This window comes from Thamnophis sirtalis, unplaced genomic scaffold, assembly GCF_051295495.1.
Source record: "Thamnophis sirtalis isolate CommonGarterSnake01/CBP01778 unplaced genomic scaffold, rThaSir2_p1.2 scaffold_13, whole genome shotgun sequence".
Classification (NCBI taxonomy): Eukaryota; Metazoa; Chordata; class Lepidosauria; order Squamata; family Natricidae; genus Thamnophis; species Thamnophis sirtalis.
The window spans coordinates 16,407,385-16,422,270 of NW_028261393.1; the positions used below are offsets into that span (position 1 = coordinate 16,407,385).

The window sequence follows — 14,886 nt, forward strand, 5'->3', positions numbered from 1 at the left end:
CATGGTTGTGAAGTGAATCTGGATTCCCCATTGACTTCGCTTGTCAGAAGGTTGCAAAAGGGGATCACGCATGATCTCCCCCCCCCGGGGTTGCAACCGTCATAAATGTGAGTCAGTTGTCAAGCATCCAAATGTAAATCACGTGACCTTGGGGATGCTGCAAAGGTCATAAGTGTGAAAAATGGTCCTAAGTCACTTTTTTCAGTGCCGTCCTAACTTCGAATGGTCACAAAATGAACCGTTGTAAAGTCAAGGACTATCTGTATACACGTGCACAGCATTGTTAACCAAACAATATACTTTCAATTTTAATAATGAAGAGAACTCTGTTATTCTATTCTATTCAAATTAGGTTAGAATAGAATAGAATAGAATAACAGAGTTGGAAGGGACCTTAGAGATCTTCTAGTCCAACCCCGTTTAGGCAGGAAATTCTACACCATTTCAGACAAATGGTGATCCAATCTCTTCTTACAACTTTCCAGTGATGGAGTATTCACAACTTCTGAAGGCAAGTTGTTCCACTGATTAATTGTTCTCACTGTCAGGAAATTTCTCCTTAGTTCTAAGTTGCTTCTCTCCTTGATTAGTTCCCACCCATTGCTTCTTGTCCTGCCCTCAGGGGCTTTGGAGGAGAGCTTTGCTCTCTCTTCTTTGTGCCAGCCCCTGGTTATAAACCGAATGACTCCAAACTTTGAACAATATTGTTTGAAACTGCTTTTCCTTCCTGTTTCTCTCTCTCTCTTCCCCTCCCCCCATTCTTCAAATACTTAATTCAAATGTTGTCAGTCAAAGTGTATCAACAACCCATTTCTACCAGCCAGGTGCCAATTTCCTTTCTAAAGTTCCGTAACACAATTTTTAGATAACACACCTGAAACCAAAACTAACAAACAAACAAACAAACAACTTGCAAGCCACAGTTCTTGATCCCTGGATACTATGGCAGGCTATCACTTTAACTTCCAAACTGGGGCAAGGGAATATTGTTTGTGATTTGGGGTGACACCGAAATATAGTTTTATCATATTTTATCTATATCTTAAATTATTGTATTCCATTCCAATTTCATTTTAGACTGTATTTTATTCCAATTCCATTTTAAATCGTATTTTATTCCAATTCCATTTTAAATTGTATTTTTTATCAAATTCCATTTTATATTGCTTTTATCAAACTTTAGTAATAATTTGTTTCTGGAACTTTGCACTTTGATATGGCCTAATTGATGGGGCTAATCAATAAAGACTCATTGTCAATGATTTGGGAGAGGTAAGTTTGTGTGTGTGTGTGTGTGTGTGTGTGTGTGTGTGTGTGTGTCTGTCTCTGTGTGTGTACAACCCTCCTCCCAAAAAATTGTTTTCACTGAAGGTCACCTTGAAGGCCTAGCCTTCAGGGCAGCGTTTCTCAACCTGGAAGACGGTTTGGACTTCAACTCCCAGAATTCCCCAGCCGGGCGGACTTCTTCGCTGAGCTCCCTGGGAGTTGAAGTCCATCACCCATCTTCAAATGGCCCAAAAGTTGAGAAAGGCGGCTTTACAGGCCGTGAATCGTATCGTCAAAGGCAGCTGTGCGGGCAGTTCTCCCCTCCTTCAAAACCCTGAAGCGGATCCTGGAGGCCGCTCGTGAAAAGGCCTCCCCCTGCTTCATTAACCCCACCCTGTTGGCTCTCAGCACACCCCTTCGCATGTGGTCTCAATCGCCGCCCATCTCGCCCTTCCTGCGCTTTTTCCACCCCGTGAGCCTTTTGCTCCTATATTTAGCTCGTCCCCGGGTGCTAATTTCGACTGCATGGCAGCCGTTTATAAGTCCCTGGGTCGCCACTCCCCCTTTTCTCCTGCTTTCTCTTCCCTTGGTCTCAACTTGTAGTTTAGTTGGAGCAAAAAAACTTTTCCTTTCTTTCTCTTCCTCCACTTCCTTTTTAACGCCACAAGCACTTTCCCTTTCCTCCCTTAAATAAACAAACAGAACCCTAGAAGTGTTTATGAAAACAGACCCCGCGGCGGGTCGTCATTCCGCCCCCATCCCCGAGCTGTAGTTTTGATCCACACGTATATAAACAAAACACGTATCTGGACCTTGGGCGGAGAGGGCGCCCGTTTAGGCGGCTGAACTACCATGGGGCAAGCGGAGGAGCTGATCCGGACGGCCAAAAAGTTGGATAAGATGGTGTCTAGGAAGAACACGGTAAGAAGGGGTGAAAACCCCAACCACTTTCGTACTACGTGTTGTTTTTTACGTTGCGCTTTCGCTGGCTCGCTCTTGCTAACGCAAACCCGCCTTTTGCAGGCTTTAAGAGTTTGTGCAATCCGCCGTTTGTTTGTTTGTTTTGAAGTGGCTTTCGGGTTACTCTTGGGAGGGTTTGCAAATGGTTCAGCAGGCGAAGAAGAGGCGTTGCGTCTTGGAAAACGCGCGGGTGGAGGGAGGAGGGGAAGAGGAAATGGGGTTACACATAACCTTGACTTGAGTCAGTAGTAGTACCCATTCGCTCTTCGACCTCCTCTAACTTACTTGTCAGTTCCAGCTTTCTCTTGCCCCCTTTCCCACGTGCGTGTAAAACCAAGCAGAAGTCACATCCGAGTTGCAGTTAACTTTCAGACCAAGCAGAGCCTCCTGATGGCGGAAGGGAAGGCTTGGGGGAACAGGTGCTTGGCAAAGGCTGGAGCTCTTAAATTTGATCTTGGGGCAGGGCTCCAAAGGCAGGGACAGTCGGGGAGAAATAGAAATACCGGAGGAGGGAAGGGGGGCCTATCTGCTTTTGTAAGGTGGAGTGGCCCACATCCCTATTTTTTTTTAAACCGAACATGACACCACCCAGCCTAAAATTTTTGGAAGACACCAGGCCGATGGAACCCTTGTGTGAAACAGGAAGAGGCCTTCTCCTACACGTATAACAGAATAACAGAGTTGGAAGGGGCCTTGGAGTTCTTCTAGTCCAACCCCCTGCTCAAGTAGGTACTATTTCAGACAAATGGCTCTCCACCCTCTTAAAAACCTCCAGTGTTGGAGCATCCACAACTTCTGGAGGCAAGTAGATAATTTACTAACAATTATGATATTAACCTAGATTATTTGTTGGTCACATTCAAGGTCTCAGCTAAAGGCCCTTGGAGGTTGGGAAGGGAACAAGATGTTAAGCTATAAAAGCTATTTTGATTTGAGCCAGTAGGTAACAGGTAGTCCTGCTTTTCTTCCAATAGTACATGTTTCAGCTTCATCAAATGTTTATTTGCCAGACCTTGGTTATTTGTAGACTTTTCCACTGGCATTGGATTCAATTTGGTTCAACAAATCCATTCCAGGGCCTACTCTTCTTACCACTGCCCAACCTCTCTATTCATGGTGGCTCTGGTTACCTTTATTGCTGATATTGATACTTTTAAATTTGTTTTATATCCTGCCTTTATTATTTTTTACAAATAACTCAAGGCGGTGAAGGTATGCAGCACGACTTCCTCTTCCTATTTCCCCCACCACAACAATTACCCTGTGAGTTGAGTTGAGAGAGAGTGACTGGTCCAAAGTCATCCAGCCGGCTTTCATAACTAAGGTTGGACTTGAACTCATGGTCTTATGCTTTTTAGCCTGGTGCCCTACCAGGTCCACAAATCTTAAAGTTGCCAAGGTTGGAGACCCCTGCTATAGACCAAAGGGATTCACTCTTCTATAACTGGCCAACCTCTATTCATAGTGAATGTGGTTACTTCGTTGCTGATAGTAATGTTGTTGTAATGTTGTTGTATTGCTTAACCTAGGGGTAAGCCAATTATAGATTAAGAGCTGTATCTGACCCTCATATTTCTTTTTTGGACTCTCACATGTCCCAGTAGACATAATTGTTGAAAATGTAAGACAATTAATTCCATTTTTCATATGAAAAACAATAAATCCCAAATACATAAATGACACTTAAAAAAAAGAAACAAATCCCAGATCCTCTCCAGAAATCAACTCTCACCTGTATATGTGATGTGGTCTGTCTCATTTGGTGCCCCTTCCTCAAAGTATGTTCCTTAGTCTCTGGAACCTATCCAGACCTAACTGAACAAACAGGAGGATGTACAGAAATTCAGAAGAACTATATCAGTGGTGAAATTCAAATTTTTTGACTACCGGTTCTGTGGGCATGGCTTGGTGGGCGTGACAGGAGAAGGATACTGCAAAATCTCCATTCCCACCCCACTCTGGGGCCAGCCAGAAGGTGGTATTTGCCGGTTCTCCGAACTACTCAAAATTCTCCAGAACCTGTCAGAACCTGCTGAATTTCACCCCTGAACTATATAATTCGTATGCTAGATTAAACTGGGAAGGCATCTGACTTTTAAATGCTCGCACTGAGCATTTTCTAAGGTTCAATTAAAATGACATGTCTTGTTTCTGAAAGCAGAAAAAGAGACTAATTGACACTTAGGCAAGTGCAGAACAGAAGTTGCCCGCCTATAATATTTTATAAGCCTTACGTGGGGGCTGGTTCTATCAGCTATCATGTTGATAAGGGCCCTTGTTTAAAAAAAGGGGTGAAAAGGCTAGACACTTAATTGGGACATGTTTCAAAAATGTGAATCGTGTTTGCTTCACTGTCATCCTTATCTACTTTGGTTTATCATATTTATTCCAGAAACCTATTTAAGCCGGAAAGATATATTTTGTCCTTTCATGCCAGCAGAAGCAGTGCATTTGGTTAAAATTGGAGGCTTTAGCTCTTTAAATCCCAGAAATGTAAGCATGAAAAGTGCTGAGCACTCTACAGCAAGATTACACCTTGAGGTTAATGTTTGACTTCCCTTGCAAACTTTGTTCTTCTAGCTTGGGTGGACTACAAACAACTTCTTTAATCTTATTTTCCTGGATCTCCTTCAACTATAAAGGTGGACAGCTGGTAGTGGTCTTCCCACAGTGGAAGTCCTATGTTCTGACATAGGCTTCCCAAGAGCCTGAAGCAAACTCCTAGTCCTGACAAAAAACCCTTTTATTAATTTACTATGAATTGTGTTCATTCACACCCAGCAAAGTCTTTCAAGGGAGGATTTACAGTCACAGACCTTATCTGGCTTGGAGAGCTGCCAGGCCGATATCTGCAAAACTTGGCAAGGCGTCTTGGAGAGTCAGGAACCAATTAAGCGAACTAATTGTTTCCTGCAAACTCCACTCCCCTTTCGCTCCTCTTTTATTTCCTCTGGGAGGGGCCCTTCATCATCTACCTATGGCCTTACTCCCAAGTCGACCCCTGTTCTTTAGCTCTTCCCTTCGTCTGCCACTCTGCACATGTGCACACTGGGAACAGGCTCCAGCTGTTCATTTGCCTCACTGATGTCTGACTCTGAAGGCAGCTGATAACTGTCAGATGGTTCTGGCCCCCGTGTCTGCCTCCGACACAGAGCCCTCATCAGAGCCTTCCCCAGACTCTAGGACTGGCCCGTGTTCCTCCCCAAACTCCTCACTGTCCGAATCTGCTGCCAGCTCTGGTGGCCGCTGGCGGGCCACAACACTCTGCGGGAACAGGATTAGAAATTCTGATTTGGGGGAGGCCAGCCTGGATGGACAGGCCATTAATTTTCTTTAGAATTAAGCAACAGTCAGTGGAGCTTGCAAGCTTTCAGCGTTGAGCTTCAATATGTTTCTGGAATAACTGATAAGCCAAAGGGGATAAGAATGACAGTGAAGCAGGAAGGAGGAACCAATGTCGCGATGATACAGATGTGTGGTCTCGATGCTCCGAGACCGCAGCCAATACTTTTGCCACTGGATGGTCCAATCGGACCTAAACCATTCCGCAGAGATGGTGAACAGGAAGAATCGCAAAGTCCCTGATCGATACAAGAGAAGTTCTTCAAGCCGGCCAAGGCTGATGAAGTCGGGACAGCTCCAAAGGATACGGAAAGAGAAAGTGTTTCCAGCTGGTGAGGAATTTTTAGCGTTTTAAAAGAGACTGCCTATAAAAAACTTAAAGTTAATTTAAATTTGAGAACAGAAAAAATACGCAGCAGAATTAAGCTTTGAATGGTTTTGGACAGTGGGTTATCTTACTTTTTAAATGCTATGTTCATGGATGGAATTTATGCAAGCCTTTTAAAACGAATGGATTACATTTTCTATTTTCTTCTTTTATTATTATTCTTTGTAACCTAAACCTCCTTCTTCATTACTGCGGGTGTTTCCCCCCCCCCATCTTTAACTCATTCAAGAATTTGACTTTTTTAAAATTTGGAATATAAAAAAAGATACAAAAGGAAACAAAATTGTAATAACAGAGGGAAAGAAAAACACTGCTACTCGAAGGCTGAAGGTTTGTGTATTGGAAACAACATTTTTACTTTCCTCACTGATTATCTTGGCTTGGCACTTCAAGGTCTCACTGCTTGTTTATAGAAAGTGATAAGAAAAGCATACAGATGTTCCTTTGAAATATATCTTTAACCAGAGAAAAGTGAAAATAAAACCTTATTGTGAATTTATGCTTAATTTTGTAAAAACCTTCCAAGCCAGAGCAGCAGTGTTTGTCAGCTGGAGATAATGGCACAATTTCAACAGCAGAACGAAACTAAGTCTGCAAAAGATATTCTTAGAAATTTAGAAATTATCAAACACATTTGAGAGGACGGAGAAGAAGTTGGAAGACCTAGAGCAGCAATGGCGAACCTTTTGGCTCACGTGCCATAAGTGGGGGGGAGTGCAGGGGGATCGTGTGTGGGCGTGCTGCACCCATAATGCAATTCGTGACCCCCCCCCAGTGTGCACTATAGGCACTCCCCCCCCCATTTTTTGCATCCTTTTTTTGCCCTCCCCAGGCTCCAGAGGCTTTATAGGAGCCTGGGGAGGGCGAAAACAGCCTCCCCCGCCCCCGGAAGTCCTCCGGAGGCTTCAGGGTAGAAGTCACTTCTGGTTTGCTCGGAGGGTTGTTTTGAGAGCTCCGAAGGCTTCCGGGACCTTCAGGAGGCTTCCCTGAAGCCTCCGGAGCACTTAAAACAACCCTCCGAGCAAACTGGAAGTCCGTTCCTGAAGTTCTGGTTTGCCCGTAGGGCCGGTTTTTTTGTGCTCTGGAGGCTTCAGGAAAGCTCATAAAGCCTCTGGAGCCTGGGGAGGGCGAAAAATGGCTTTAAAAAAGGGTGAACTCAGCTGGCCAGTGTGTGCATGCGTGCTGGCCAGCTGATAGCGCAGCACCTCGGGTGCCCTGACAAATGGCTCCCTGTACCACCTGTGGCATGCGTGCCATAGGTTCGCCATCCCAGACCTAGAGCATCTAACTGTAAAATATGATGAAAAAGTTGGAAATGTTTATCAAGTGGAAAAAGTGGAGGTTAGAATCCTAAAAAATGAAGAGGAAAATGACCATAAAGAAATTAAATCTGCTGGTATTTATGATGATTGGTTTGTGTCTGGAAATGGAAAGAGTGGAACACTGAAAGAGGAATTAAATGAAGGGGAATCTACCCCAGATGGCAAGATACAGGAGAAGAAAAAACAAAAGAAATTATGGATTTAAAGAGAGAAATTTTATTAGCAACATCATTGATAACACTACTGACAATTAAAGATAAGTTGATTAAGGAAACAGAAGAAGGGCATCGAAATTACATGAGAGATTTTATAAGCAATGAGTTGCTAAGAGGAGTCAATGCAAATTCGATTAAGGAGATGATTAGAGGACTGATACCACAAATGGCAGAAGACATGAGACTGTTTTGCTACTGGAAAGATACAGGTTGATAGATGGAAGTGTATAATTTAAAACTAGTTGAACTTAGTGAAATTTAATGACAATAGATATAGTCAAATAAATAATTGATAATGATAATAATGTATACATATGTACTGTTATGATAAGTAATAATTGGATATGAATATTGAATGTTACCCATGAAAGGAAGATACATATATATATGTATGGGTACAACATAAGGAAACTGGATGTAAATTGTAAACAGTGATTTGGAAAGGAGGATTAGAAATTTTTGTTACTAAATATTATGGATGTTTAGCTAAAATAGGCCATAAGGATTCAGTGTAATTGGAGGATTTTAGAAATAGTAAATGAAATGCCAGTATGTGGTTATGTATTAAATCTTGGTATATTTTATGATGAAGGACGTTTAAAAAATTATAGTCAAATGAAAATGGAGGTATGATGATGGTAATGTGTATAAATATCTGAGTTAAAATACTTGAGTTAATATGAATTATGGTTGATGACTGTCTTTTGTAACCAACTGATACACTTTCTACAGTATGTAAAGAAGGAGGATTCTTTGTGTTGTGTTTGTTTTACAAATTAAAAATAAAAAAATATTAAAAAAAGAATGACAGTGAAGCAAACATGACTCTCATTTTTGAAACGTGTCCCAATTGCAGTGTTGTCAATGTTTCTCATTCTATTTTCTTTTTTGTTTTAGAAAAGTAAACTCTTGTCAAATTAAGCTTGGCTCTTGATCACATCTTGAACACATGCATATTGTTTTGATGGCAATAATATGCAAATAATGTGCCACTGCCGCCTTCCAGGCTTTTTTTTAAACTTCCCAAACCAGTTTTCAGCCATGGAATTTCCTGGTGTCTAGCATTGCTGACTCCCCCACCAATGAGATAGAGTTAACAAGCACAAGATGTATTAAATATTTTGTCTCTTGATGCTTTAATGGTTTTATTGTTGGCTATCTAGAAATAGGGAGTAGGTGGCATACAGGGGTATGTAGGAATAAATAAAGTGTGGCCTTTAGCTGAGGAAATTTTGCCTATATCTAGAACATTGGCTAAGACGCTGAGCTTGTCGATCAGAAGGTTGGCAGTTCAGCGGTTCAAATCCCTAGCGCTGCATAACGGAGTAAGTTGCCGTTACTTGTCCAAGCTTCTGCCAACCTAGCAGTTCTAAAGTAGGTAAAAATACAAGTAGAAAAATGGGGACCACCTTTGGTGGGAAGGTAACAGTGTTCCGTGTGCCTTTGGTATTTAGTCATGCCGGCCACATGACTACGGAGATGTCTTCGGAAAGCATTGGCTCTTTGGCTTTGAAACACAGATGAGCACCGCCCCCTAGAGTCGGGAACAGCTAGCACATATGTATGTGGGGAACCTTTACCTTTACCTTGGAATTGACGAACATGATCGAAATGACCCAGTGTGATGTCCTTTTCGTTTCTGATATTCAAACATCACACCAAAAGGAAGCTTATGTTTTATCACTCTTTCTCTTTTTCTCCCTCCTCCTTCTCCTCCTCCTCCTCCTCCTCTTCCTCCTCCTCCTCCTCCTCCGCCCACCTTTCTGCTCTTCCCTGGCTTTCAAAATGAGTAGAAGATTGCAGGGAATTGAATCTATGCAAGAGACAGATGGCAAAGTTACAGTATATATTGGATTTCTCTTTGGCCCTTGAAGGCATTCAGGTGGGGGATGATATTGCTTTATGGAAGCTTTTAACCACCTCTTTTACTTACCTGTGCCGGATATAGATGTTTTGGTGTTTTGATATAGGATGGAGTACCAATAAAGGAGAGTATTTGTGGCCCAGGATTAAAATGAGGGGCCTTTGGTGCTCTCTGAACTTTGTTTCATTATCTAAACTAGGGAACATCATCAAAAAAGAAGTTAAGATTCTAGAAAAAGCGCAGAGAAGAGCAACTAGGATGATTAGGGGACTGGAAACTAAAACATATGAAGAACGGTTGCAGGAACTAGTCTAGTGAAGAGAAGAACCAGGGGAGACATGATAGCAGCGTTCCAATATTTGAGGAGCTGCCACAGAGAGGGAGGGAGGTCAAGCTATTTTCCAAGGCACCCGAAGGCCAGATTAAGGAATAATGGATGGAAACTGACCAAGGAGAGATTCAACCTGGAAATAAAGAGAAGTGTTCTGACAGTGAGAGCAATCAACCAATGGAACAGAAGTTGCCTTCGGAGATTGTGGGAGCTTCATCATTGGAAGCTTTCAAGAAGAAACTGGACTGCCATCTGTCAGAAATGGTGTAGAGTCTCCTGCTTGGGCAGTGGGCTGGACTAGATGACCTACAAAGTCCCTTCCAACTCTGTTAATCTGTTTAATTTGCACTGACTGAACCAGTTAAACGTCTGCAAGAAAATTCCTTTCCAGATTGTCTGTTTTAGTTTTTCTCAACCATGGCAGCTTGAAGATATGTAGACTTCAACTCCCAGAAAGCTGGCTGGGGAATGCTGGGAGTTGAAGTCCACGCATCTTCAAAGCTGCCAACGTTGAGAAACACTGGCCTTTTTTTATGGATCTGTTCTTATTAAGGTCAGAATTTAGAGAAAGAAAAAAAAAACTTCTTTTGATTCCCATTGTCTGCGACTAACAAATTGGGAATATCTATTGCCCAAATATCACCCTATCAGGGGTGTCTTCAGACATCTCGTTTACGATCTATCTTGGCCAATGCCCCAATTAGTGATGATGTTTTAATTGTTTTAATGAAGAGAACCTTATGATTGAGAAGCTGGCGTGTTCCAATTTAATTTCCAAGCCTCCTGCCGCAGAATTGCCTGCAACAAGGAGGAGGCAAACGGAAACTCTTAGGAAATATTTTACAAAAATGAAAGGGTTGTGAAGGAGGGAGGGGGCTAAAAGATTAGGAGAAACAAAAGACTATGAGTTCTAGTCCCACTTTAGGAATGAAAGCCAGCTGGGTGACTTTGGGCCAGTCACTCTCTCTCAGCCCAAGCCATCTCACAGGGTTTTTTTTTTTTGGTGGAAAACAGGAAGAGGAAAGAGTATTAATGTGTGCTCTTCACCTTGAGTTACTTATAAATTAATAAAGGTGGGCTGAAAGTGAAATAAATAAAAGTGAATGTTTTGTGACCGACTGCATTGAAGATGGGGAGGTGTTTTTACGACAGCATCTGCAGCTTCTCTGGGCTTCGGAAGCTGGCACTTTTCGCTCTCCTGGAACATTTAAAGGATGAGAAAGAAAGAAAAACTGAAAATGAAGTCTAAACGATGCTCTTTCTGCCCCTCTTAGGATGGAGCTCTGGACCTATTGAAGAAACTGAATAGCTGCACCATGAGCATTGAGCTGCTGCAGGTAAGGCTGGGTCCATTTGTCCTCTTGAGAAATGTAGATTTGAACCCATTGAACAGGCCTTTTAACTCCCAGGTATTCCTATGTTCCAGCTGTAAAACAGCCAGTCTTCACCTAATGATGGTCATTGGGACCAGCAACTCTGTTGCTAAGCAACACTAAAGCAAGATGTCATGTTATTGTGATGGTTATCGACAGCAGTTCCCTTCACTTCTGGTTGCCATTGTTAAGTGAATGCTGCGTGATCATTAAGTGCAATGTCACATGCTTGATATGGCCACGAGAAGGATGATGCTTATAGGGACACGGTGGCTCAATGGCTAAGAAGCTGAGCTTGTCGATCAGAAAGCTTGGCAGTTCAAATCCCTAGTGCCGCCTAACGGAGTGAGCTCCTGTTACTTGTCCCAGCTTCTTCCAACCTAGCAGTTCGAAAGCATGTAAAAAATGCAAGTGGAAAAATAGGAACCACCTTTGGTGGGAAGGTAAAAGAGTTCCGTGTGCCTTTGGCGTTGAGTCATGCCGACCACATGACCACGGAGACGTCTTCAGACAGCGCTGGCTCTTTGGCTTTGAAACGGAGATGAGCACCGCCCCCTAGAGTCAGGAATGACTAGCAAATATGTGTGAGAGGAACCTTTACCTTTACCTTAAGGATGGTATAAATTACTGACAGCAGAACCAGCATGGAAAACAGGCATCTCTTGCAAAGGGATGTCGTCAGCCTGTATTAGGTTAATTTCAGTCTTCCTCCAGGAACTGCAGAGGCAATTCAGATGGATTTCCTCATTCCTAGGATCCACTTTGTCTTCCCAACAGCCCCGAGAGGGAGGATGAGAGAGAACAAGGGAACCAAAGCCATCCAGTTAGCCAGCATTTGAGGTCACTTAGAGATAGCCTTCACTTCTAGTCTGATGCCTGGTTGGGAAAACTGAAGATAATTTTAATACATTTTACCATATTTTTTGGAGTATAAGACGCACCTTCCCCCCCTAAAAGAGGGTGAAAATTTGGATGCATCTTATACACTGAATGTAGCCCCACCCACCCACTGGCCCTCACCCTTTGGCCTCTGCCTCCCAGCAATTTACCTCCTTGCAGCAAACGGGGAAAATGGGCAGTGGTGAAATTCAATTTTTTTTTACTACCGGTTCCGTGGGCGGGGCATGGTGGATGTGGTGTGGCTTGGTGGGAGTGGCAGAGTCCTGCAGAATCTCCATTCCCACCTCACACTGGGGCCAGCCAGAGGGGGCATTTGCAGGTTCTTCAAGCTACTCAAAACTTCCGCTACCGCTTCTCCAGAACCTGCTGGATTTCACCCCTGAAAATGGGGCTTGCGGAGGCGGCAATAGGCTATGGTAATCCCTTAAGCCTGAAACAGCTGATGATGGAGAGGCCCATGTTGAAATTGAAAGTGAAACTTGCTGTTTGCTTCCCGAGGCATATTGCTAGGAGGCAGAGGCAAAAAATTTTTTCTTGTGCTAATCAGGCTGTTTGCTATAAGGAGGTAAGTCAATAACTATAACTGCCTATAGAATGTTCAAATTATTAGACTTATTTTTTTAAGACTGCTTTATTATTGTTCTAGACAGCTTAACAAAACGAAGAAGCTTTTTAAAATAAATGCTTGATCTGAAGAGGCCCAGTGCTATTGTATCTTCTTTTAAATAGCAGAGAATTAACTATACTTCCAGAAAGCCACATCAATTTTAACAGCATCTGCACAAGTCTAGTCTGAAATGTAACACTACAGTGTATATAGTTTGTACTGTTTGCTGTTTGTTGCAAGGAGGCAAATTGCTGGGAGGCAGAGGCGGATATTTTCTCCTTGTTTTCCTCCCCAAAAGCAAGGTGTGTCTTATACTTCGGAGCATCTTATACTCCGAAAAATACAGTAACTCCAGTTTACCCTTGAAGATCACAGTTCCACCACAAAAGCGCGTAGGACAAAATCGCGCTCGACAAAAGCGCGCTGTGACATCATCACAGCGCGACGAAAAAGTTCGAAAAATGTAAAAATAAAGCGAAAACCTTACCCTAAGCCCCCTAAACCTAACCCTAAACCTAACCCTAAACCTAACTCTTAACCTAACCCTAAACCTAACCCTAAACCTAACCGTTAAAGTAACGAAAAACCTAACGCTAACCCTTAACCTAACCCTAACGCTAACGCTCTAAAGCTAACCCTAACCCTTAACCTAACCCTAACCCTAAACCTAACCCTTACCTTTATGTGAATCGGCTTGCTTTAATTTAATTTTTATTAATTTTTATTTGAATTTTTCGATCTTTTTCGTCGCGCTGTGATGACGTCAAAGGCGCGATTTTGTCGATCGCGCTTTTGTCGTCCGCGCTTTTGACGGGTCACGGAAGATCACCACCTCCCAAATGTGACACCAAATTGCCCCCGAAGTTTTAAGAATTTGTCTGACCACCTTGGTATTTATACTGTTCTCTCCCTATTACCCGATGTGATTTAATGCTGGTTTTGTTAAATAGTTTGTTGTTGTTTTTGCTTGATTTCAATCAGGACTACTTGCCAGGGAAGACCAGAATCTGCAAGATGTCAAAACGGAGCCTCATCTCTTTTCATAATAGTTGCACCCAATTGTGCGGATTTTGACAATCTGCTAACCCCCGACACAAGTGGATCTTTTTAATGCATTGTCACTTATTGTTTGGCAATTGAGGGGGAGGGGGGTTGTAAACAGATCTAGTAAATAAATAAATAGGATACATGATTCCCCACCGTTTTCATTGGTGGTGAGGAAGAATTAAGGAAATGAAGTGTCTTGAGCAGAGAAAGGTCTCCCCTATTTTGACATCCCTTACGATGATGATTTGAAAATGGGGATACTGTTCTGACCTAGGCTTCCCCAAAAAGCAGGAGTCCTGGTTCCGACAAAACGCCTTTTATTAAACGAATGTGAATTCCTCTCATTCACAGTCAGCAAAGGCCTAGTAAACAGTCTTTCAAAGGAATATTTATGACTACAGACCTCATCTATCTTGGAAAGCTGCCATGTAAATATTTTCCAAATGAGGTGTTGTGCAAGGAAAGACTGGGCACCGAGTCTCTGAGATTCACAGACAGATCTTCACACTCCTGAAACAAATCTAATGACAGAATGAATGTATTGTTTCCTGCAAAATCCCACTCCCCTTTCGGTCCTCTTTTGTTTCCTATGGGATGGGGCCAATCACCTTCCACCTGTGACTTGATTCCCAAGTCTACCCTGATTTCTTCAGGTAGCTCTACGCATGCACACATTGGGAACAGGCTCTAGGTGTTCCTCTGCCTCACTGCTGTCTAGCTTCGTAGGCGCCTGATCACTGCCAGACGGCCCTGTCTCTGTTTCCAATGCAGAGCCCTTGTCCGAGCCTTCCCCAGCCTCCAGGACTGGTTCAACCTCCTCACTGTCCATCTCTGCTGCCGGCTCCTCTACAACAGATACTAAGATTCTTCTCCCCACAAAGTATGGATTCCAGTAATGAAAATCCTTCTTTCTTTGTTTCAGACCACCAAAATTGGTGTGGCTGTCAACGCAGTGCGTAAGCATTGCTCAGACAAGGAAGTGGTGGCACTGGCTAAACTCCTTATCAAAAACTGGAAGAGGCTGTTAGGTAAGAATCCAGCTGCTCTTTGTAATGGATGATCAGAAATGGCAGCCATCAGATCTGGGGGATTCTTAGATGCGAAGGCAATGATGGACTGGCATCATCTTTCATCTTCTTTTAATGACCCCATAATCCCTTGCGGGGTGGAGTCTGGGCGACTGAATGGAGCTCAGTGTTTGCTGGCCAGATGCCCTTCCTGTCTCCAATGTGGAGTTTTGTTCAGCAGATATATTTTCTGTGTGCCCAGAG

The 14,886-nt window shown here is 43.0% G+C and overlaps 1 protein-coding gene across 1 annotated transcript in view; it reads left to right on the forward strand.

The window, feature by feature from the left end:
• Positions 1–1,732: 1,732 nt before the first annotated feature.
• The window catches only part of TCEA3 (transcription elongation factor A3), a 41,113-nt gene continuing 27,959 nt past the window's right edge, over positions 1,733–14,886 (forward strand). The window contains exons 1-3 of the mRNA XM_087727538.1: positions 1,733–2,187; positions 10,963–11,025; positions 14,538–14,643. Of these exons, the coding sequence (XP_087583664.1) occupies positions 2,119–2,187; positions 10,963–11,025; positions 14,538–14,643 (238 nt within the window). The 5' untranslated portion in view covers positions 1,733–2,118. The remainder of the gene's footprint in view (positions 2,188–10,962; positions 11,026–14,537; positions 14,644–14,886) is intronic.